Genomic DNA, 26,139 nt, shown 5'->3' with positions numbered 1-26,139 from the left:
ACAAACATTGATCATCTTCACGAAGCGAGTCACATCGACGACCTCGTGTAGCATCCTGAAAAAGTACCACTACAGAGTTAGTCCCTTGACGAACCCTAGATGCGCTCGCCATTAGTAGAACTCTCTGTCAAAGCAGTAGCAAAGGTGTTTCCGCAAAACGATACACGAGGCCAAAAAAGTGGGTCGCCATAGAGCTGTTGCGATCCACCCAATACTTTAAGTAGAAAAGGTACCTTGGATGCCTTTGCAATAATCAGATAAGTCCACAACATAAGCCGCCAGAACCCCTTGAATGCTACATCAACAATAGGTAACGTCCTAAACATCTTCCAAACTATAGGCAATGGTACAACTTAACATTTAGCCTTGCCTAGTCAACCTAGAACGCCCTACATGGCGGCCAAAACAAACATTGACCATCTTCACGGAGTCACATTGATTGCCCCGTGTAGCATCTTGAAAAGGTACCGCTATAGAGTCAGTACCTTGACGGACCCTGGATGCGCTTGCCATTTGTAAAACTCTGTCAAAGCAATAGCAAAGGTGTTTCCGCCAGATGCTCCACTGGGCTAGAAAAGTGGATCGCCTCAGAGCCGTTGCGATCCACCCAATCCTTTAAGCAGAAGATTCTGCGGCATTTGAACAAACTGTCGCCACAAAAGCTCCCACAAGACCTTTAGGACTCGCAAGAATTAGACTACAACCACCATACTCGGAACGGCTTTAGAGAGCGCACTCCACTTGCTCCCTGATGCGGATGAACTCATAGCAAGTGGTTGATCGTTGTAATAATCAGAGGACTCCACAACATAAGCCGCCAGACATAAACTATGTGTAACGTCCTAAACGTCTTCCAAACCACAAGCAATGGTACAGCTTAGCATCCGGCCCTGTTTGTTCATTTTAGAACGCTCTACATGGCGGCCAAAACAAACTTTAACCATCTTCACCAAGCAAGTCACATCAATGGCCCTGCGTAGCATCGAGAAAAGGTACCCCGGATGCCCTCGCCATTAATAGAACTCTCTGAGGTGTTGCCACTGAAGGCTTCACTGGGCCAGAAAAAAAGGTCGCTGAAGAGTCCTCAGCATCTAAGCAAACTCTCGCCATGGACGCTTGCACCGAAGTGAAACCTTTGGAGCCCGCAACCATCAGACTACCACTACCTAACTTGCAACAGCTTCAGATGGCCCAGTTTACCTGCTCCCGATGCGGATGAACTCATAGCAGAGGGCAGTTGATCATCCGAATCAACGAGGAGAACTCCACAACATAGGCCACCATAACCCCTCAGATGCTTCATCACCACCAAACGAACCCCAGATGCCCTCGAATGCTGCATCAACAATGGGTAACGTCCTAAATGTCTTCCAAGCCACAGGCAAGGTACAGCTTAGCAACTGGCCCCGCCTACTCAATTCAAAAAGAGAGAATGCCTAAACAAACTTTGATCATCTTCGTCGAACGAGTCACATCAATGGCTATGCTAGCATCCAGAAAAGGTACCATTCATTAGTCGCCTAACGAACCCTGGATGCCCTTGCCATTAGAAGAGGTGTTGAAACCGAATGCTTCAGAGGGCCAGAAAAGTGGGTTGCTTCAGAGTCGAGGCATTCTGAAGCATGGATGCTCACCACGGATGCTCCCATGAGACCTTTGGAACCTTTGGAACTCGCAAGAATTAGCCTACCACCGCTAGACTTGGAACGGCTTCAGAAGGCGCACTTTGCCTAATCCTGGACGAACTCATAGCAGAGGGCGGTTGATCTTCAGAATAATCAGATATCTCCACAACATAAGCCGCCAGAACCCCTCGAATGCTGCATCAACAATAGGTATCGTCCTAAACGTCTTCCAAACTACAAGCAGCGGTACAACTTAATATTTAGCCCGGCCTAGTCAATTTAGAACACCCTACATGGGTACCGCTTCAGAGTCCCTTGACAAAACCCTGGATGTGCTCGCGTTGGTAGAACTCTCTGTCAAAGCAGTAGCGAAGGTGTTTCCGCTAAATGCTCCACGGGGCCAAAAAAGTGGGTCACCTTAGAGCTGTTGCGATCCACCCAATCCTTTATGCAAAAGACTCCTCGGCACCTGCACAGATTGTCGCGACACTCCCACGAGACCTTTGGGACTCGCAAGAATTAGACTACCACCACCAGACTTGAAACGGCTTTAGAGGGCGCAATCCACTTGCTTCCCGATGCGGATGAACTCATAACAGAGGGCGGTTGATCATCGAAATAATCAAAGGACTCCGCAACATAAGCTGCCATAACCTCTCGAATGCTGCATCAACAATGGGTAACGTCCTAAACGTCTTCCAAACCACAGGCAATGGTACAGCTTAGCATCTGGCCTCGCCTGCTCAATTCAGAAAGCTCTACATGGCGGCCAAAACAAATTTTGACCATCTTCGCCACCACCTGACTTGCAACAGCTTCAGAGGGTGCTGTCTGCTTGCCCGTGACAGCGGATGAATTCATAGTAGAGAGCAGTTCATTGTTCGAATCATCAATGTACTCAATAACAACATAAGGCACAAGAACCCCTTGGATGCCACATCAACAATGAGTAATGTCCAAAACTTCTTCCAAACCACATACAGCAGTACTGCTTAACATCCCCCCCTGCACATTCCAAAACACCCTACATGATGGCCAAAACAAACTTTTACCACCTTCGCGAAGTGAGTCACATCGATGGCCCGCATAGCATTAAGAAAAGGCATTGCTCTGTCAAAGTAGTAGGGAAGGTGTTGCTGCCAAACGCCCCACGGAGCCAGAAAAGTGGGTTGCTTCAGAGCCCGACGATCCACCCCAACATTTAAGTAGAAGACTTCTCAACATTTGAACAGACTCTCGCCACGAATGCTCCCATGATAGCTAAACCTTTGGAACTCGCAACAATCAAACTACCATCACTAGATTTGCAACAACAGAGGGCACAAGCAGCTTGCTCCCAATGCGGACAAACTCATAGCAAAGGGTGGTTGATCGTCCAAATCATCTAAGGACTCGACAACATAAGCCGTTAGAGGCCTCGAATGTTGCATCAACAACGGGTAACGTCTTAAACTTCTACCGAACAAGCAAGGGTACGACTTAACATTAGGTTGCTCATTTCAAAACGCTCTACATGTTGGCTAAAACAAACTTTGACCATCTTCACAAAGTGAGTAACATCGACGGCCCAGCATGGGTGCTCTGCCTTTTCTCGATGTACCGAGAAAGGTACATCGAGAAAAGGTTCTCGGTACATCGAGAAAAGGTACCACTCCAGAGTCCTTGCCATTAGTAGAACTCTCCGTCAAAGAAGTAGCGTCGAAGGCTTCATAAGGCCAGAAAAGTGGTTTGCCTTAGAGCCGAGACAATTCGCATTAAGCTATAAGCATCCAAACAGACTCTCGCCATGTACGCTCCCACCATGGCGAAACCTTTGGAGCTCACAACTATTGCATTACCACCATCTGGCTTGCAATGGCTTCAGAAGGCCCAGTCCGCTTGCTCCTGATGCATATGAACTCGTAGCAAAGGGTTGTTGATCGTCTGAATCATCGGAGAACTCCACAACATGAGCTGCTAGAACCCCTCCGATGCTGCACCAACAATGGGTAATGTCCAAAACTTCTTCCGAACCACAGGCAGCAATGTAGCTTAACATCAGGCCTGGCTTGCTCATTTCAGAACGCCCTACATCGCGGCCAAAACAAACTTTGACCATCTTCGCAGAGCAAGTCACATCGATGGCCCCACGTTGCATCCAGAAAAGGTACCGCTCCATAGTCCCCTGACGAACCCTGGATGTCTCGCCCTTAGAACTCTCCATCAAAGCAATAGGGGCCCATGGGTTGTCTGCAGTTCTCACTCAAGACCGCGTGCACCTCTGCATCCTTTCGTCAGCATGCTCAACAGCGTACCCGACACTCCCCTTCATTCCTGCTCACTCCTCGGCGGAACGGGTACTTTGCCCACGATATGCAAGGACTCTTCTAAGTGCTCATTTCGAAAGACCCAATTCGCATCGGTCGCTCAATGTTCCTATTTAATCATTCTCTCCACGTGTGTCCTCAACGTCCCAATTCGCAAGGACTCTTCTAAGTGCCTCCGTCGGCCCCCCACCCATTGCGTCTTAAGGAGAGAACATAGGATTCGCTTCCCGATCTAAAAATTCCAACCTACAGCAGACAAAGAACTTCCTATCCCACTTCTTTACACTAGAGACCCAACAGATGTTGTCTACAATCCATTGGCCATGGCGACAATGGAAGCTCCAGATGCCGTTGCGGATTGCATGCAGCTAATACAAGTACAGGAACTCTAGCATCGAGAGCTTAGAGCGACCATGAGAATTTGCGATGAATTGGGGGTAAGTTATGAGGGTGCCAAAATGAGGAAGGCAACCACCTTGCGCAAGGATTGGAGAAGTGGGATGCTCACTTGCATAATGGCCTTCGATATGCAAACTTCAATGGAGCAAATATAACCTATCACCCCCTCACCACCTCACGGCACCCACATCCTTCAAGAGGTGGAAGGCCCATCGAAGGGTCGGTAGGTTCACCCGTCTGCACTTTGGACCTTCACAAGCGACCAAGAAAATTGACTATGCTATTGCCATGCACCATTCGAAGCTTGGTAAACAAAGAACCAAAAGGGAGCACGACAAACCAAAAGCACCTAGACAAAAAACCAAAGATGTAAGGCTTCAAGCTCCAATGCTCTAACCCCTCTTTATACAAAACTTGGTGTGGAGCTCCGAAACCACTACATGTTTGGACAAACCAAATCCCTACTTGACGCCTCAGAGCCTTGGGCCTATTTACAAGCCTTTACTAAACATAAATGCGGAAATGCAGAGGTCTACTAAACATGGCATAAAAGTGTTTGAAAAGTTTTCTTTCTTACACCTTTAGGCACGTATTGAAAAATAGGTTAATCTTAAATCATGAAACATGAAATGAAATGAAATCTCCCATCATGAAAGCAAAACTAATGAGCGAAAATGCCCAATAAGTAATACTCCCAACCAATTTAAAACCGGTTGGTTAAAAATATTTTCTTTAAAACCTTTTCCTTGAAAATACCCAATACAACACACAATAAGGAAGATTTTTAAATTATTCTTTGAAACTATATTTGAAAACATTGACTACTAAGGCAAAAAGAGAAACTCAAAATTAATTTCTTCTTAAATGGAACTAAAGAAAAATATTTTCTTCATAATGTAGTAAGAGCCAAACAGCTTCCTTTAAAAATATTCACACACATCATAAATCTTTATATGAAATTCGTTCAATTTAATTAAATCAGTAACTATGTGTGTGATTTTTCATGAAACATCAATGCAATATGAACCCAAAGATTGCATAGAACATGTAGAAATCAGTTACCTTGACTTAAAATTCAATAGAGGACTTGGGGAATGATTTCTTAGCCTCTGGAGGTTCTGTCCAGACCACTAAATCACCCTTCAAAACAGTTTTTAAAAATTCTTTTTGGTGATTCAAATATTTATAAAACATGTAGTCAATCCTAGACTTGAAAAACATCAATTTTGGGCACCATATGGATCAGCCAGCCCTATGGCCAAGTATTACATAATGTTTTTAATTCATATACATAAGATCAATTTGAAAACAAAACATGAAATAACGCTTTCATAAGGTGATACAAAACAACTTCTAGTTTGAATATGCTTAACATTTAACAAAATGTAAAAACTCGGTTTATATGATGTAAATCATTGAGAAATCGTAAAAACTCTTGATGAAAACTTTTGATGTCACATGTTATTTTGTATATGCTACTATCGTACACATCATGAGTTGTATGATCATCATGCATGGAAAAATTTGTTTACATAAAATTTACATTCCAAATACATTGTTTATGAAATAAAAAAAAATAAAAAAAATCAATTGAGATCAATCTAACAATATATGAAGTAAAAAAGCTATAATCATAATCATGCATAGAACATTGAATTGAGATCAAAGGATGTTGAAAACTCACTTTGTGATTGAAAAACTTGATGAGAAGTTGTTGCTCAATTAAATCACCCTTTAAAACAGTTTTTGAAACTTCTTTTTAGTGATTCAAATATTTATAATACATGTAGTTAATCCTAGACTTGAGAAACATTGTTTCTCAAGTTTAGGGACCCATATGGATGAACCAGGCCAATGGCCAAGTGATACATAATGATTTTAATTCATATACATAAGATCAATTTGAAAACAAAACATGAAATAAGGTTTTTCATAAGGTGATACAAAACAACTTCTAGTTTGTAAATGGTTAGTTAACATATAACAATACGTAAAAACTTGGTTTATATGATGTAAATCATTGAGAAATCATGAAAACTTTTGACGTCATATGTATTTGCTACTATCGTAGACATCATGAGTTCATGGATCCTAATTGAAAAACAAACACAACTACATGCTTTACTATGATTTATCAAAACAAATTTCATGCTTTATGAAAATTGATACGTGACTATTTTGAAAACTATATTGTATGGTTCTAATCTTTGATAAATCATTATGTATCTAATGTATCACCATGCATGGAAAATTTTGTTTACATAAAATTTACATTCCAAATACATGGTTTATGAAATAAAAAAGAAACCTTGAGATCAATGTCACCTAAGTAAACACCAAAAGCTATAATCATAATCATGCATAGATCATTGAATTGAGATCAAAGGATGTTGAAAGCTCAATTTGAGATTGAAAAACTTGATGAGAAGTTGTTGTTCAACCTCCTCCTTGGTCGTGTGATGAGAAGAGAAGTTGAGTTTTCCCCAGTCTAAGGGGCAGCTGAATGGTATAGAGGGCAAAAGGGTGTGTGTGATCTTGAGAAAGTTGTGAAAAATTGAGAGAATGGGGCTATGGAGGCACAAAGCTACAAGGGGACTTTTATAGGTTTAGGGTCCTTTCCTTGTCTTCATTACTAGGTATAGGAGACTAAAAAGAATTAAAAACTAATTTGCAAAAATTTTGGAAAACCTGGACAAAAATGGGTCTCTTAAGGAGTGTTTACTGCTTATTTAGCTTTAAAATATCATTTAAAATATTTACCTATCAATAGTACCATACTAAAAATTAATTTTGAGGGTAGTAAAGGGTTTAAAATAGGATTTTCATTGTATATCATTCGTATATGAAATTTAAATAGAATTCATGAAGTTTTAAGAAAGATCTCATATTAATAAAACGTGGTAAAATTGATTATCATGTTTAATGATATCTGACCCATTGAGCTAAAAATATTTTTTGAAGGACTAATTCAAGTCACACTTGAGTTAGTCCAACAAGTGTCACCTCAACTTTGGGGATCCTATTGGGCTACGTACAGCCCAAAAGGCTGATCCTTTCTATGGGTTCTAGGCCCATCTAAGGCCTTTCAAATGGACCTGGCCTTGACCCAAGAAGTGGGCCTCAATGGCCTCATATTTGGGCTCAAACCAAAATGCCCCTGTTCTGGAATTTCCAGAAATCCAGCAACGTCTGCTCGATTTTCGGCTCATTGTGAACTCATCACAGCTTCAAGCGACAAACGGTTTGCGCCGTCGGGAAGTTTACTCAAAAATAAAGAGTACCTATCTTTGGATTGGGTCAGAAACACATAGGCTCAAAATTTCCCCTTATTCAAGGGCAAAAATCTGTCAAATTACGGATTGGCCCAGTTTGGTAGAAAACAGGCTTTTTACTCAGCCCAAAGGCCCTAAATCTGGCCCAAAACACAACAAGGACACATCCTAGTTTCTTCTACTTTCTGAATTCTTCGATAACAAGCCGAAAAACCGATTTCAAAAGTTTAGATCTAGCCCATTCTTGGGCTGGCCGAATTTCTTAGGCTAGGGAAATGACCTATTTTCTTTGATTGTAATCTCCCTAAATCCAATAACTAAACAATGAATATCTAAATTCTCAAATGAATTTGAGCCTTATTTTGAAAAGAGAACTAATCTCTAAAATATTCCATAGAATTTAAATTCTATTCTAAGTAAACCTAGTTTATATTCTATAATTTAAAATCCTATAAAAATATTCAAAACCTTGAAAGAATTATAGAAAAGAAGACTTACTTTCATTAAAAGGAATTGAAAAGATTGGAAAAGAAATTTACCTTGAAGTAGGCAGCTAGGAGATTTCACTTTCTCTTTGATTTTCTTCTTCAAGAACCAGAAGTTATGGCTAGGCTCTACATATATAACAATCTAGAATAAATTGGACTAATGCCAGCCATGATTTGAAAGCCTTATATGCAGTTGAAAAGAGAGAATAAGCAAGACTGCTCAAGTTGGTTAAAATCAAGTCAAATATTTATAATCTAAAGTCAAAGATGCATAACTAAGACATGCTATCTTCCAACGGGATATTGCTCACCTTATCTTGACCACCAACGTCCCATACAGTGAAGCTAATATTTTCATTAAATCCTGAAATAAAAAATGAAAAGAAACAATATATCATTGCAGAAAACAACGGTGTTAAAGTATATGCACCAATCATTTTAGAGAATATTGACCAAATATCGAACTAATCAATGGACATTATTAATAAACAATCCCCAAATATTTGTGGTCTTCAAAGGTATTAGAATTATAACAACCCAGATTGACAGAGTACCAATGAACAGAAAAACCCCAATTTTCATCTTGTTATGCTAAATAATTTCTTTCTTTCTTTTAAGGAACTAATCACAAACAAGAAAAGAAGAAAAAATATAGATTTTTTTTTCTAGTGATTTGAGATTTCATGTCAAAGAAAACATACCAATGGTAGGGATGGTGGTAACTATTTCCCCCAACTTGAGCTGACACACCTACTGATTTCAGATATCATGTCAAAGATTAACACTAGGACTAATATTTTTCTCACTGTCATGCTGAGACCCTTTTCGTGAAAGGGCTTCTCTGCAACTTTTTCCATCCATAAGAATATATCAAAACCAAAGTAGAATATTAAATAGGGTAGACTCGGTAGAGACTCTTAAAAAAACAAGTAGAAGATTTATTCAGTTTGATTGTTTACTTGTCCTAATGTGCTATTAAAGAAGAGGGAAAGTCAAAAGTACATTGGAAAAGGTGGCAGATAGTGTAATGCTTGAGATAGACATTCCATTTGGAATTGAAACAAATGCTAACGTGTTATCTGGGGTATGTTGGTTCCTCCATTTCAAGAATGTAAACCATAATTGAGAAATTAACAATTATAAAAATAAATGAATGGTTACCGAGAATTTCTGGCTACCCCATATTCTTTTCTGGGCCACAAACCTAGCAAGAATTATCTGTATTCTGAAAACTAATTCAACAACCCAAAAAAAAAAAAAAAATAGAGAGAGAGAGAGAGACTATTCAGTTGGAAGACAAATATATGAATGAGACAATTAATGAATGAATGAAAAAAAGATGTTAAAGCTCAAGTGATCCGAGGTGGAATTAGTAAAAATATTACTTCAGTAACTAACATCACAATAATATTATATAGCAGCTTCTTTGCATATCTTACCTAATCTCTCAACCGGCAATATTTGTAAATATAAAGCAGAACCCATCAGAAAATCAAGCCCCTAGACAAAGATTTTGCAGACGATCATAAAATACAAGGCATCGGAAAATCAAGAACCTAAAAACCAAATGTATTCATACAGTTGTTCTCTACCCATTGAAAGTCAATATCAAACCATTTAGTACAGAAAAGCAAGACCGACAGGTTCCATTCCACTCTAACTAAAAAACTCACCATGAGATATCAAATGGGTGAAGCTGGCAAGTGCCTTTTGATCTAGTAATTTTTTTCCAAAAGTATGAGATATCAAATGGTCCTGAAAAATCGCTGCCATGACGACGATCGTTCACATAGACAAATCTAAAATACCCAAAAAGAAAAGAAAAGAAAAACTAACCCAATTGGATCATCTGCTTTTCCATGCATCACTTTCAAACCCCAACCAAACCAAAATTCAAGCAATACATGAGAGGATTGCGTTATATGGGTAACACATTTAGTACTCACGTTGTACGCTTATGAAGAGAGAAAGAGAGAGTCGGAATTGATAGAGCCGATCGTTCACGACGCTTTCCCAGATTAATAGAGAGAGAGAGAGGAAGAGCCTTGCGAGAAACTGGAGTAGAGAGAGAGAGAGAGAGAGTGAGAGTCGGGATTGAAAGAGCTAATCGTTTAGGACGCTTTCTCATATTCATATAAAGAGAGAGAGAGAGAGAGAGAGAGAGCGAGGACGCCACGGTATTTGAACCTAGAAAGCCTTTATGACCGTTTTAAATTCTTTCTCTTGATAGGGTGGAATTTGAACCTAGAACGCCTTTATAACCGTTTTAAATTCTTTCTCTTGATAGGGTGGAATTTGAACCTAGAACGCCTTTATGACCGTTTTAAATTCTTTCTCTTGATAGGGTGGAATTTGAACCTAGAACGCCTTTATGACCGTTTTAAATTCTTTCTCTTGATAGGGTGGAATTTGAACCTAGAACGCCTTTATGACCGTTTTAAATTCTTTCTCTTGACAATAGGGTGGAATTTGAACCTAGAACGCCTTTATGACCGTTTTAAATTCAAAATTTCACAGCCAATAGTCATAAAAGAACCCGATTTGAAGAAATGCGCCCATAAAAGTTACATTTTTTTGTTTGATTTTTAAATAACGTCAAGTCTCAAGTCTGAATGAAACGTGCTCCCAAACCTAAGAATGTTTAAGAATGATTTTTTATTTCAGGTTGATCAACAAGTATCCAATTCACGTTGGAAAAACTATGCCAAAAAAAAATCCTGAATATTTGTTAATTGTATCACAAAGATCATTTACATTGTTGTGCACATTACTTGTACATATCATACAAACATCTCACAAATATTCTACAAAGTTGATGTGGCAGGGAACGTAACAAGAAGTTCACTGCCACATTAGCTTTGTGGGATATTTGTGGCATATCACGTTCCCTGCCACATCAACTTTGTAGAATATTTGTGAGCTGTTTGTATGATATGTACAATTACTCAATAAAATATCCCTGCATATACATTGAAGTACAACTCTCATATATATATTCTGGTAATGCATTTGATTCAAATCAACTCGTCAACAGGCCTATCTAATGAGGTTGAGGACCACCAGCAAGAGTGAATTCCAGCTGCAGCTCCTAGAAATCCAGGAATTCGGGAATTCAACAAAGTTACTCAGAGGGGAAAATACTATCGCGGAGAAACTGCAAATGATGAACATGATGATGGGGCATATATAAACCTCTAATATTTGTACATATAATTATAGAGGATTGGCAAGGAATAGAATGTAGAGATTTTATGATGATCGACTTCTGAAGAAATCAGCACCATTCTCAACATCATCAGTTTTGATGCTTCCGCTTTGTGCCATAAGTATTCTGTACACTCTCTTTGAACAAACCTCACCTAATCTTCTGTCCTCACCCAGCAGCCCTTCAGTTGTCAAGTCCTTGAGGAGAAATTCCTTTTCATGCACCTGTCAGTTGATACAAGATCCAACTAAAGATGTTAATTTTTCTTTAAATAGAGGAAAACAAACTAGGATTTGAGGGTCATTTCTTGGCAGCCAACAGAACACAAAAGTTAAATTATCAAGTAGGAAGCATCCATAGCCCTAATGGAAGCAATCAGAATTCATATCAATGTTGTTCTATGTTCTGGTTGCAAGATGTCTAGGAAATGTGGAAAGATATATCAGTATCCTGGCAAACTTATAATTCTATTTCTTTCTATTTTATATATTATTGTTAAGAACATGTAAAAAATTTCATTACTTCAGTAAATATTAAAATAGACTTGCCCTCCTTTTCTTTTTCTTTTTCTTGTCTAGTATGGTAAAACTGCACAATGTAGAGCTCTCCCCTCCTCAGATCAACACACCCTTCCCCACCCCCATGGTAAGAAACAGTGGTTGAACTCAAGGCCTCTCCACTTTGTAGTGTGACTAGTGTCACATCAATCAAAGGGCTCAAGATAAAATGGAGTTGCTAATACTCACTGATTTACTTGGGTCCATGTAGACACTTAGAAGAGATTTCATGGTGGGGTACTTCTTCCAAATAGCAGTAGCAAATCGTGGCTGAACCTTTGGAATTGATATCAAAGCTTTCAACCTGGATGTTTAAAGCAAATTCAGAAACACATATAATTGATTTTTGCATATACAATAAATAAAGGCATCAAAATATATAGACAAGCAAATTAATAGTGCATAGAGGAATGATTAAACTCCACATAATGATACTCCTCTTTCTATGGCATTGACTTCTTAAAAATCAGCTTCAAATTCTTGGCTAAGTACACAAACTGTGGAACACCCAATACATTTTTGCAACTCAGTAAGTTTAAATCTACAAATACAGATGGAGTATCAAAAGACCGCATTATAAACAAGATGCAAGCATCACGCATATATGCAAAAGAATATTACATCTGTTAAAGACCTTAATATAGCCTTTTATCCACTCCTTAGAAACCCCTACACAAAAAAAGCCTAGCACGCTTTACTCATGGGACATCCCTCCCCTCTTAAAGTTAGAAGCTTCACCTTTGTACAACCAATACAAGAGAATAGAGTCTTAACTTCCCCAAGACTTTTTCCACTTCCTTGTTAGTAAATTTTCACAGAATCACTTATCCAAAGAAAGGAAAAAAAAAATCACTGAATCCCAAAATCATTTCAAATCACTCTTCCTAGAGACAATCTAGAACATCCCAATCTCCTGCATCTCTGTACAACAAATATTGAAAAGATAAGGGGCAGAAATTCAATTAGTCCATTCATCCAATGACCATAGCAACCCAGGTTTGAGAAGGGTTGAAGAAGATATCGGATGATGTAGAGCGTGTGGTGCACTAGATCAGGTGTAGTGAACCTGCAATTTTTGGAGAGAAACACCAGATTCGGGTTTGAGACGGCCTGGAAAGGACAAGAGCAGGATTGATTAAGGCCAGAGAGGGTCACTCCAGCCTCAGAAGGCCTCAACTCAACAAGGAAATGCTAGTGTGGCTGAGACAAACTCAACATAATTAGGACCATTGAGATTTCCAGTGAGATTCATTGTCATTGAGGCTGGGGATCAATGACAAACCATTAGGAAGGATGCCGCAGCCCATCCATGACAAGAGATGCAGTAGTTAATGGCAGTGATGAGAGATAAGAGAGAGGAGAGCAGAGCAAAGAAAGGTGCCGTTTTCTTTTCGCCTAGGTATAAATCATTCCCCCAATAGTGTTTTTTGGATAACCATACAAGTGTTTTTTTGTTGACTATCATTCTCCAATTGCACGGTTGCACCAAATATAGGAAAATGCGAAAAACATTTTCAAAAAAGAAAATTAATGCCGAAACAAATGAAACCAAAATCTCTGAACCATGAATCAAATATTCCACATCTCAAAGACATAATCAATAATAGAAAGAAGCAAACAGTAGACAGGCTGCTGTTCGGGCTTTCCCCGAAAAAATGCATACAGATCATAGGCACCACAAAACTAAAACGTATAGCCATTACTATTTAAAATAAAACGAGTGTTCAAAATGGCAACATATTGATAAAATAAAAGCTAACAAAAAGGAGCAAACCTATGCAATATAGCCCATGCAAATCAATTTATTATCAGTAATAATAATAATAATAAAAGTGATTTGATAAGTGGTTTTGAACCTTCAAAAACTACTAATGTTCAATTTTCATAAAACAAATGACTGCCTCAAGAACATGAAAGGTATACCAGGAAACCACCAAAAAGAAAACACAAACAAGCTTAATGTCTAAAAAGTCAAACTGTCCCAAAACAAATCCAAAAATAAAATTAGAAGTAATGAGTATCAAATTCATCCTGAAAATTAGAGCATGGGACAATGAATTGGGAGCTGAACAGCTTTAAACATATAACATTTCCATCTCCACCATACAATACACACCACATAGGGCACAAAGACCACTTTTCAAACCACACAACTCCTGTGCCATTCAAACCTCCTATTCCAAGCAACTTAGGTGATCTGTTAAAATGATCTTAATACGCACACTGTTTTGAGGAATTTAAACTACAGCTTCTACAACATAATTTGTCAGACACATGCCGCAACTACTGTGGTCAAACAATTAAGTGTTGCTTTAATATATCATAAATTATATATTCGCAATGAAGACAACACATTTTTACTGCAAAGAAAATCGAACACATGTTACAAAGTCACATTATAAGTTCTTAGCACCAACTGTTGGACAGTGAAAACAAAAAGGCAAGTGAAGTTGAATGCTGAACCACAACTAAAATTTGAAGAAAAAAAATGATAACACATCAATATGAATGAAATCAATGATATGCAACATTTGAAATGTTAACTTAGCTTTTTGTTGGAATAAATTGATGATTAATACAATTTGGAGAAAACAAATGCTCACCATAAGTTCTTTTTAATTAGATTCCGGTCAATAGCATCCTTAGGAATCAGGGATCCATTAGCATTTACAGATAGGCGCGTCAACTTCTTTCTGCAGTTTATTAAAGCAAAAGGTACATTCAGAATATTGATCAGCCAAAATATTCATAAGTCTGAGAGAGAGGGTGGGAGGGGGAGGGGAGATTACATGTCAATAAATTTGAAAAGAATGGGATCTAGGAGGTGAAAACTATAGTAGAATCTTAGAAAAATATCAATAAAAGAACCATGTAAAATTAGTAATCCATCACTTTATATAGTACATCTACAAAAATGTAATTAATCGTCCAAAATAACTGTTACGTAGATAATCTTAGATTGATGCTTATATCCCATGCGGTGGCACATCATTAAATTGTTTTCTTTTCAATCAATAATTGAAACCATAATAAGGTTCCAAATGCAACACAAAAAATACACACAGGCACTTACTACCTATATTGGCAAGATGCCAGGCTGGAGGTCAAACCAACAACATGTTCAGCTAGTTCAGCTTCATCCATGCATTGCCTGGAGTGAACCTTACTGAAATGAGTGGTTAATTTTGCCATCACCTGTAAGAAAATTTTTGGAAAACAAATAAATATCAAAACATTTGAGGGTAAAAAAAAAAGACCTATGAAAATCTAAAATTAAAGATATGTATCATAATCATGTAAAACTTGGGGTAGCAATTCAACCTCCTCAACAGGTGGACGTCTCCAACCATTATTATTTGACGGGTTCTTGTACTGTTCTTGTTCCCTAAAGTAGTGCCAAGATCAATGTTTCAATTAGTAATACGAAATTAGTATTACAGCATTATCAAGCACAAACCCATGAAAAATATATATATATATATAGCACAAGATACTATAACGAAAAATAAAGAATGTACTGCAGTAGGATAATAAAACTCCAGTCTATCCAAATTCAGGAATTGTTGCATATCCTTATTTGAAAGCTTACACCCAAGATAATGCAACTAGTTACAAATGAGCCAAATAGGTTTTGAGGATAACAAGCTCTAATTGACAACTGAAAAGACAGGAAAACATATAAAAGGGTTTCCCACCCCATTTGCGGGAATTTTAAATTTTTACAAGCAAACCCCAATTTTCAAAGTATTTCGTTTAATGTCTTCTCTCCATCAAAATCAAACATTAAATTTGGATGAAAAATACAACATATGCGCTACACGTGCATCCGTGGTAAATAAAGTTACAAAATTAACCCTCTGGACATAATTGTATGATTCTGTTCTATCCACTAGTAATTTCACCACATACAGTAAGTTGTTATACAATTATCCTACGATTATATATACAAATTCATGCCTAACTCAACATAACAAAAAGTCAATCTCAAAACTGAGCAGAACCTTTATTGTCGAGGCCTCATAGTACAAGAACAAGCCCTGGACAACTTACACATTGTGATCACGGAATTGACTATAGACAATTTTCAAGCCCCAATCATCACCAGCTAACCACCACCGCATGCACATTAAAGAAACGTGACCACTTTTTCCCAATACTGACAGGAGACAACGAGAAACAGCTCAGTCCAACTGTCATCAATTCCCTTCATCTTGGCTCCTGCCTAAGCCAAATCCCAAGCTGGCTGCAGCTAGGCTCTTATAACCACCACCCACAGCAAGTTCTTATCCAGTGGCTAGGAGATTGCCAAGGCCCAAGCCACTGGCTCCGCCTCCAATGCTCATGAGCAGCCCTGCCACATGGTCGAGTCCTTTAGGCAGTCGTCGCTGCACTTCTCTCCCTCGCAATTCCCACAATCTCAGGTCTTCGCTAGCCATGCCACCACTGCCAAGTTCATCCTCATGCTCAACCATGACTACGTCCTTATGAGACACAATAAAGGCATGTTTTACATGAACGGAGTTGACCTTGAGATTACCTTCTCCAATTACTTCATGGCTCTAATGAGGTCCAAGATCGACTTGGAACAACATCTTACTCATCAAGGCAGTGAGGATGGGAACCATGGACTCGGCACACAATAGCATGAAGAGTGTGGTTGAAACTGAAATTATGGTGTGTGAGAAATGTTATTCCCCAAAAAGTCATGTTTCTTTCAAGCCTGAATATGATATTCAAAATTCTCAATTTTCTCTGTTATGGATGTCAGATTTAATGTGCCTTTATTTAATTCTTGGTTTACACCAATTGACCATGGGTAATTTCATTGATTTTGTAGAAAGGATGCACATATAGTGCACAAGTTGCATTTTTCGTAAAACCTGATTTTGATGAAGGAATACATTGAAACAAATTCTTCAATATAGTAGGGAGTTCATTACAGAAATATAAAGTTTAGAAGGAAGATTGTAAAGGGGGTGGTAGTCTAGAATGGTAAAGTATAATTTCCCTATATAGAAATAAAAATAGAAAACAAAAAATATATATATATATATATATATAGGATAAATTATGTCATACATTTCAATCAGAACTTGATTAGAAACATTAGACTTTACACCCATTCATGAAGATAGGTTTTTTTTTTTTTAGAAGTATTCATGAAGATAGTAAATTCATGGGAAACAAAAAATGGCTGACAGAAAAATAACAACATTTTCTTATGAACAGAAAAATAACAAGATTTTCTTTGATGCTTGTTCCTTCATATGATTTTCCAACGAATAAATACAAAACTGGTAAAACTAGTTGTATAATTTCAATTTCTTAACCTTTACATGCAAAATTACTATTCCATTATTACACTCTACCTTGCATTCTATCACAAGATTGCCTTGCATATTATCTTAAGAGCAAGGTGATCATCATTTTTTTTTTATATTCCAAAAATTTTATCAAATCAAAACATTTGTTCAGAGCTTATTTTTGAAAAACCATAATAAACCAGAACTGTTAAAATACATTGATATTTCAAACATGACTTTATTTTATAAGTAATTGAAATTTACTAAGAGTGAAAGGGCACTACCCACACTTAATCAGAAAAAAGATTAAGAAAATCAAGAAAATTAGTAATATGTATACCATCAAAGGCAGTTATCCATAGGTAAAGGGTTTTGAAGAAGAAGGCCTTTAGATCCACCACCGTCCTCCCACAATCTTCAAAACATATATCATTTTTTTCTCTCCATATGCACCACATTAGCATGGCAAAATCATCTTCCATACTACTACACTCTGACAACTACCAAATGGCCCTCTCGAACTTGCATAGAGATCTACCACCCATCGAGACATAACCCACTCTATCCACAAAGACCGAAGACAAAATTCATAGGGCCCTAGCAACCTCACAGTGAAGCAAAAAGTGATCTACAGACTCCTCACTCTACTTACAAATGCAACAACAATCTACCACTATGAGATTCCACTTTCTTAAATTGTCCATAGTTATGATCTTCCCTAAAGTGGCCGACCAAGCAAAGAAAGCCACTCTCAAATGAACCTTATCCTTATTCCGCCAAATACTTCTCTAGGGGAAGGGGACATTGTCATGAGGGATAAGGGCATTATAGAGAGATCTTTTTTTTTTATATAAGTAAAGTTTATATATCAAAAGCGCAGAAGGGCGCAACCCAAGTACACAAGGAGTATACAAGAGAAAATGCCTAATTAGGAGAAGAAAAAAGAACAAGGAAATCAAGATAGCTAATTACTACAGGGGCAAGCCAAAAGCTCCTGTCCAAGTGAAAAGCGTGTGGAAGAAAAACGCCTTGAGATCCTCCAAAGAGTATAATTTTATACTGATTGACAATAGCTTAATACATTCAAATAATATTTTGATTAAGGAAAATGCTTTATTTTATTTTTAAGAAAAAGAATTTTCCTTACCGAGCGCCTGTGCACCCCCGGGATTAGTCAGAGCGAAGCTCCGGACACCCGGTGCCAAATCAAAAAAAAAAAAAAAACTGTTGATATTTCATAGACGTATATTATCCTAAAATACAAATGCTCAAAGCTTATAGATAAAGAGTGAGCTTGAAATTCAAGATGCAATTAATAATTGAAGAAGAATAGAATTACCAGTACTTGGATTCATTGTGCTTTAAGGGTCAAAATCAGATTAGACGTGATATAAAACTGGCTAGTTTTACATCTCTAAATAACTTATAGTGGCATTTAATTTTGTCATAAAACTATTGAAGTGTTCTTCCTCTGTCCATCATAAATATCTCAATGTGATCATATAAAAGCATTGCACATACTGCACTACCTCATCTCTTAAAACTATTGATCATAATTATAGGTCGTGAAGGACCCAAAATCCCTCCAATATAATACATATCATATTCTTGAAGAGAAAAGAGAACTGCTAAACTAGAGCAGAATTCAATCGCACCTTTTCTTAATATATGCCATTAACCTACTGGTGAGGTAGCAAATTGTGTAGCATGGGTAACGACTTCGAACACTGGAAACATGATCGAGAAGAGTTTCATTGATGACAAGCTTGCAGAATTCTTCGGCTTCATATACGAACAATATGTAGGGAATCTCCATTCCATTAGAAGAAATCTGTAATAATCAACAAGGTTAAATTATGTTAAAAATTTTAAAAAAATAATAATAAAAAATAAAAATTGCCACAGCAACTATGTGCAGGATATAGGTGCACTGTAGCAAACATTATCTATAACAGGCCAATATAGATACAGAGTAAACTCTGATTAGCAGAGTAATTAATATATGTTAATGTCTCTAATCAGAGCCTTCTGGAAAGAAAACAGATAAACAAGATAACCATTTAAAATAACCACTGCCAACTCTTGTAACACTTGCAGGAAATAGCAAGAAATATATAGAGAAAACTCTAACAAAATGCAGTTCTACATAATAGAAATAGGGATAATTTCAGAAGTCAATCTTCAAAGATGAATTATGAGCAGCGAAAGAACATTCAGGAATAAAACAATTGAATCCAGCTACATTTTCATGAAGAGAATGCTTGTATATGAAGTGTTCTGTATGCAAATTAAACTCCTAAATTATAGCAACTAGAAGCTGACATGCTTGATAAGCTTTCAAATCTATTCTGGAGTTCAGAATCCCAATCTAAGCTAGCCTTTGACCATTAACCATTGCTACTCTGATAAGATCATATTATTAAAGGAAGAGGAGTAAGAAATAAGAACATATGCACACTTATAGAAGATCTAGCAGTTTAAAAGAAAAATTATCTCAAATCAATGCCAGGAAGGGTAAAATCTCACAAAGCCCAATTTAATATGTATAGAAGCAACAATTGCAGAATTTCTCAAATGCCTTTATCATACATAATCTTCAGCCAGTTGTCAATCCATATATCAGAATATGCAAATCAGACACCACTAAATTGTTTTTTCACTGATGTTTGACTGTAAACTCTAAAGGCACCACTCACCTTGAAAAATAATGCTGATAAGAAAATGGAACTGCTTGTACGCATTAGGAGACATCTAGATACCTCAACAACCAACCCATTCTTCCCTAAGTTCTGATAATGTTCCCTTGTTGATGATTCCTATTGCTGATCAGTAAGTAAAATATCGACTATTGAATGTCTCTCACTAATCCTAAAACCAGCTTTCTCAATTGCAGACCCAGAAGAATGAGATAACATCACTGTTCACCTCTACAATAGTTTTAAAATAAAAAATAAATTTAAAAAAAAAAAAAAGAGAGAGAGAGAGAGAGAAGACAACATTCTATGCTAGGAAGATTTTGTGGGCTCCAATCAATTGACCCTTTACAACTATCAAATAAAACACAACAGAGAACTACCCTTGTCCAAATCATCATAGATGTGGGAGCCAACTAGACTCAAGACTGAATCATACTTGCACCGTCCCCACAGGAGGGGGGAGGGCGCGGGGGGGATTCTCATTTTACTATCAATGTGACCGTGGGTTCAACCAGTACAATCAACATCACTGCACCTTGATTGACTATGTTGTCAGTAAATAATGGGGGTTAAAATATTATTCAGGTGAGAGGACTCTTTTCTAATTCTCTTATTTTCCTCTTGAACACAATTTTAACTCGCAGTGAACCCATGATTTGGCTAATCCAACCCAAAAAGGTGGAATGGCTTCTCAGCTTTGCAGAGTCAGATATGGAAGAGAGGATTAAACAGAGGAAAAGAGTAAAGGCCCTGTTCTTTTGGTAAGAACTATGCTAAGAACTTACTACTGTCTTCTCTCTCCAAACATTATGATTTTGGGGACTCCAGAAAATTTGTACCTGTGAGATATGTTCTGGAACGGTCATAGTCCACACAATTGATCTTTCAATTGGATTCGAAGTTATACGGTATGTAAGCCCCTTTTCAGCGAACCTTGTAAGCAGATGTCCTAAAGTAAGGAGGTAAAACTCAGCACAAGATGTTTGAAGATTAACTGAGATGTCTTAACAGTTTAACACAATCACCTACTTGGGAATAATAAGAAGAATATTGGAAAGTGGGGAAAAAAGCTCACCCCCAACTGACCCCAGTTCAACTGCTTTAGCATCAATTTCAGCCACAATGGATTTTAGAGCAAACTTCCCTTTCTCCCACTTTTGCTTTTCTTTCTGCAATTTTTTCATCTCTGCAGCTTCAGCCTTCTGGGCTGCTTTTTGCAACTTCTCTTGCTTTACAATGGATTCCCTGTCAGCTACTTGCATGTTAAAACAAAACAGTAATTCACATCATTAAAACTTACTTCCTTCTTTAGTTTCTTCTCTTCCATTAAGTGAATCCTTTCCTCTTTCGTCATCTTCTTCCTTCCCATAGCTCTGTCCATAGTACTTTTCTTGTCGGCCTCAACTTCAGTTCTCTTTTTCTGATTTACATTGTTATTGATCTGCTGCATACTAACATTATCTTTGTCAAGATGATCATAGACCTGCTAATGGGTCATCAAGTCATTGAATGTCCTATAAAGTGAAAGATACATCAAATCGGAGGTGCAACAACACCATAATTAGAAAAATCAAGGTGTTAGGATTAATTGTAGCTATCTACCCTATATATGAGTCCTTTGCAATGTCCCCATAAACTACAAAACTCTACAATGAACATCCTAATTCGAGATTAACTTCCAATTCCCATGTCACTGTCCAAGTTATTGTAAAAATTAACAAATTAGTGGACAGGTGAGGTGGTCAGTTGCACTAATTTGTCAAAAAATAACATATTAGTGCAAATTAATTTACATGTTTACCCTACCCCGCTTTTGATGTCAATTGATTGCCATCGACACAAATGCACAACAGAATATGAAATTCCTGTAACCATGCATCAAGAAGAAGTACCTGATCAACATCATCTCGCAATGAGTACGAATGCAAAGAGCTGTCCCCAAACATTCGCATTGTATTATCATTCCCTGACGAACATTTGCCGTAACTTCCATTAACAAAAAAAAAAGTCCATGTGATCGAAATTCTTTTCACTTACTTTTTAGCATTTTAAAAGACCACAGCTAATGTATTTCTTCCACATAAAACAACCATAAACAAATCAAATACATATTCGATATTAGCATACCGAGAGAACTCGTGGACTCGTTAATCCTAGAACTCCAATCCGACTCCCTCGCCACGTCAAAATCGGAGCCCATCGTTTCATTCTCCTTCCACTTTTCCCTTCCAGAACCACTTTCAGACTCATTGTCAGACTCCAAGCAAATCAATCCGCAAATTCCTGAGAATCAAGCAAACAGAGCTAAAACCAGTCCAAAAACGATATAAACCCAAAACTATGCACAAATCTCTAACAGTCAAAATAAAATTTTGAACGAATCAGCTAATAAAACAGAGAATTTTCAACAGTTCATACAATGCTGAAATGCATAAATAATCGAACTAACCGGAGAACTTGTTCTGAGAATCTGAAACCCTAATTTGGGGATGGGATGAGCCCGTTGTGCATTTGACGATTGCGACCCCGGAACTTGAGGCGGACATAGGGGTCTCGGGAACGAAGGAAGGCGTGGAGGCAGGGCCCGGTTTCTTCGGGGTCGGATCGTCGAGAAGGACCAGAACCGCAGGGTTGTCCGGTTCGAATCGGCGTTGTTTCTTGGAGGAGATATGGACTGGGGTTGAGAGCCCATTTTCTTCTTCGTCGTCGGAGAGGAGGATTGGCTGGGGCATTTTGGGAACTGGAGGAGGAACTGTAGGGAAGCGAATAGGAGGAGAGAGTGGATTCAGTGGTGGTGGCAGTGGTGAGTTTTTTTCTTCTTCTTCTTCGAATAAGCGCGGGATGGTTGGGGCAAAGCGTTGTGTTTGGGAACGAGGATAGGTTGTGTTTGGTTAGGAGAGTGAAAATATCATGTCTGGATCAAAGGAGGACCCTATCCAGGCATTTGATTTGTGGAAAAATGCTAGTTTTTTTTTTAAAATAAAAAAATAATAATAATAAAAAAAAAAAAAACACATAGTTTTTCTAAAAACCGTTGGGAATGGGTCAAATAAATGACCAAACCCACCAAATGAATTAAAATCACCAAAAGAGGTTGTAATAAAAGGCAAAGTTTCGTAAACAGAACAAAACCTAAAATGGTTTGTTGCACCATCACTAGTCAACTAAAGAAACCAAACAAGACCATCAGTGATCAAAAGAAAAATGGAAAACTCTATCAAAAGAAGAAGAAAAAAAAAAAAAGGCAACACAACAAACTAGCTAGAAAAAGAAAAACAAAGAATAGAAAGTCATAGAAAAAAAAAAAAAAAAATCCCAAAACAATAGCTCCAGCGGACGGCATGGCAAAGGAAGGCAATGAGGACACGGTGAAGGATTGGCACGTGTAAACCACACGCCAATACTAGTGGGAGCCAGGAGGCAGAGCAACACCACAGGAGACCAGAGACAATAGAGAGGCTATCAAATACGACGTAAGGCTACCCACGCGTTTGCCCGTGTGGTCCACGTGCTAGTTGGACGGTAACACAAATGACGGCGGATCGAAGCGGAGGGACCCAGGATCACTGTGGAGTGGCGCATGTGAGGGGATGGAGCTTCCTGAAGTTCATAGATTTGATTTTGAAAAGAAAAAGAAAAAATCCAAAAACTTTAAGAAGAGGGTGAAACCAAGGTTGTGGACGGTGGAAAGGAGCTGAAATCGGGCATTCTGCGGTAAGGGAGATGCCGACGGAGTTACTAAACCAAGAAAGCTCGTCATAGGCAATAGATAGGCCTCCGAAGAAGTGGATAAAGCCTCTGAAGAGGTGTATAAAGCCTCCAAAGAGGCGCGAAAGGGTGGGGAAAGGAGGAAGGGGGGAGTAGAGGGGAAAGGTGGGGGAGGAGGGGTTCCTCCCCTAGCAGTCAGAGACTTGATGGTGCACAAGATGATCACACTATTATTAGTGTGGTCATACCCACACCAGATTATGTAAGTTTTACAGGAAGGTAAAATGGCTTTCAGGTTGAGGTAGCAGGTCAAGAGTAACAACTCTTGACCAAGAGTTGTATTGGGACTCTATAAATAGTTTATAGAGTGCCATGAGAATGTAGATATTCCTATTCCATTTTTACGTTAGTTTTTATCTTAAGCTTTCTGTTTGGTTTTCTGCATTCAAAAGTCTCTTGTTCTCCACCGGATTTCCACCCTAACGGGAGAAATCCTTTCTGAAGAATATTTACAAGATCCTACCATTAGAATCCTACAGTGGTATCAGAGCCAGGTTATGGAAGAAAAAGAGAAGATTGAAGAACGAGAAGAAATTATAGAAGATCCTCACACTCTTTTGTCAGAAATTTATCAGACAATCCACAAACAAATCATTGGTTTAGCCTCTTCTGTGGCTTTCTACAATTTGCATCAGTCTTTGCAAAAGCCAGAGGAAAAACCCCTTGTCATTACTATCGGTGGATTGCGATATACAAGCAACATTAATGCTTTGAGGAGAACGTATTTTTAGAACAAAAATACTGGAGAAAATTTCTTAGTCTCCCTATAGACGAGAAAAATTTTCTAAGAAAAATTTTCCCCAAAAATCTACTTTGGATGTTTCTGACAATGCATCTCCATCTGCAAATTTTGCTTCGGGAAAGTGTGAGGAAAAAGAAGGAACTTCGTATGTGTCTTCATCTGAAGATCTCTACACATATCCTGCTCCATGGGAAGAAGAAGATTTAGAGGAATAAGATCCAGAAGACCAAACCTCACATCCTAAAGCAGAGGAAGAAAACTCAGAGAAAAGAGGAAATTTGGAGGAAGAAGACGACGGGTTGAAGAAAATTAACAATTCCCCAGCCCCAGACGACACCGTTTTACAAAGTAAGAAGACAATTACACCAAATGACGCCGTTCAGCGTTGCCAAGTAACGAGTGAATTCGAAGTAATTAAAAACGACGATGTTCCATGTAAACGAAACAACGCCGTTTCGGGTATCATAGAACAAGTGCCTTCCAGCGCCTATTATACAAACAACACCGTTCCAATAGACAAGAACGACGCCGTTTCAGTGCTAGATCGGGTCGACACCTTCTGGAGCACGCCTGAAAAGCTTATCATGACCTAATTCGTCAGTCGTTCCGCTTCGACCTAAAGTGGAAACACATGGCTCGAAAGTCTATGTTGCGAGCCCAAGCACAGATTAAAAAAGCCTAGAAACAAGTCAACGTTGAAGCCCGACCCAATGCAACCCGACCCGCTGAAGTCCGAGTCATTGCACCACAATCTAGACCGCTAAAACCCGATCCGCCATTCTGCCTGTATCTAAATACCGGCCTGGGCTTCAACCTGCGGTTCAACAGATCTGGTTTCACCAGACCCGGTCCAGCACCAGTAGACCGCTCAGTTCAAGGCAATTTCAGTCATTTCGACCGTTTTGGCTCGTTTCAACCCCGATTTTGTCCATTCAAAAACCATTGGAAATCAGATTCGAAGGGCGACAACTCTACAGGTTCTGTTTACAATAATTTTCAGCATTATAATCATAGAAATAATTGGGATAAAGGTGAGTTTTCTAATCAAAGCCATCGAATTGTGAACCAGAGGTTCATTCGACCTTGTTGGTTGGCTCTAAGTCAATGGAAGTAGGTTGCGTTCATTGTTCAAGATTTGGCTAGAGCAAAGATCTCATCTGACAGACGCCTAAGGGGTCCACATCTTTTATGGATTGTTAGGACCGTTGAGCAGAGCCCCAAGGACCCGTGGCCTACAGGCATGCACCAATACACTCTTCCGAGGACGGGTGAACGGGTCAGTTCACCAGATCCAACTATTGGATATTATAGGGGTCACCCTAACAAATACAAGGCGTGTCTGACTTATCCTGAAGATTATTGAGCTGCTGTTATTAGTATTGTTATTATTGTTATTTTTATTTTTACAAACAATATTAGTTTGTAATAATAATTAGAACCGCAGACAAATTATTTAGTTTGTAATAATTAGTACAGTTATTCAGACAATTGTAAAAATTATACTGAAAAATAATAAAAGTAAATATTATTATTATTGTGTTGTTATATCTACTTTCTAAAAATGGCTATTAAAGGTGGCATTGATTCCTCTAGAGTAGAAAATCTCAATGAGAAGAATTTTAGAATGTGGAAACGACACATTACTCATGTACTCACACATGACAAAACACAATACACCCTTACATTTGGGAAGCCCGATCCAGCTGACCTAAATGATGGAGAAGCCAAAAAGAAGCATGAAAAATGGACGGAAGACGACTTAATGACGAGAGCCACAC

At 38.3% G+C, this 26,139-nt stretch overlaps 1 protein-coding gene and 1 long non-coding RNA gene across 5 annotated transcripts in view; both read right to left on the bottom strand.

Annotated features, from left to right (window-relative positions):
• LOC132165258 (uncharacterized) overlaps nt 1-8,455 on the bottom strand; it is a 31,109-nt gene extending 22,654 nt beyond the window's left edge. The window contains exons 1-2 of the long non-coding RNA XR_009438476.2: nt 8,402-8,455; nt 8,142-8,216 (exon numbers count right to left, since the gene is read on the bottom strand). This is a non-coding gene — a long non-coding RNA (uncharacterized LOC132165258). The remainder of the gene's footprint in view (nt 1-8,141; nt 8,217-8,401) is intronic.
• Nucleotides 8,456-10,798: 2,343 nt separating this feature from the next.
• LOC132166022 (crossover junction endonuclease EME1B) lies at nt 10,799-22,695 on the bottom strand. 4 transcript variants are annotated; one of them, XR_009438534.2, is made up of 13 exons: nt 22,301-22,695; nt 21,979-22,134; nt 21,744-21,817; nt 21,152-21,334; nt 20,927-21,080; nt 20,691-20,800; nt 18,811-18,986; nt 15,174-15,237; nt 14,929-15,047; nt 14,456-14,545; nt 12,042-12,156; nt 11,283-11,519; nt 10,799-11,178 (listed from the first exon to the last, which is right to left on the bottom strand). XR_009438534.2 is itself a non-coding variant. In XM_059576758.2 (12 exons), exons 1-12 carry the CDS (start codon nt 22,581-22,583, stop codon nt 11,340-11,342), a joined length of 1,704 nt encoding a protein of 567 aa, XP_059432741.2. In that variant the 5' UTR covers nt 22,584-22,695; the 3' UTR covers nt 10,799-11,339. The 4 variants fall into 4 exon arrangements, 3 of the variants coding, with proteins under 3 accessions (XP_059432741.2, XP_059432742.2, XP_059432743.2); XM_059576758.2 differs by having other exon boundaries at nt 10,799-11,519; XM_059576759.2 differs by having other exon boundaries at nt 10,799-11,519; nt 21,152-21,295.
• Between the last annotated feature and the right edge of the window lie 3,444 nt (nt 22,696-26,139).

This window comes from Corylus avellana, chromosome 11 (genome assembly GCF_965113065.1).
Source record: "Corylus avellana chromosome 11, dhCorAvel1.hap1.2, whole genome shotgun sequence".
In the NCBI taxonomy this organism is placed as follows: Eukaryota; Viridiplantae; Streptophyta; class Magnoliopsida; order Fagales; family Betulaceae; genus Corylus; species Corylus avellana.
Note: the sequence above shows the minus strand (reverse complement) of the source record. Positions and strands in the feature narration are given on the sequence as shown.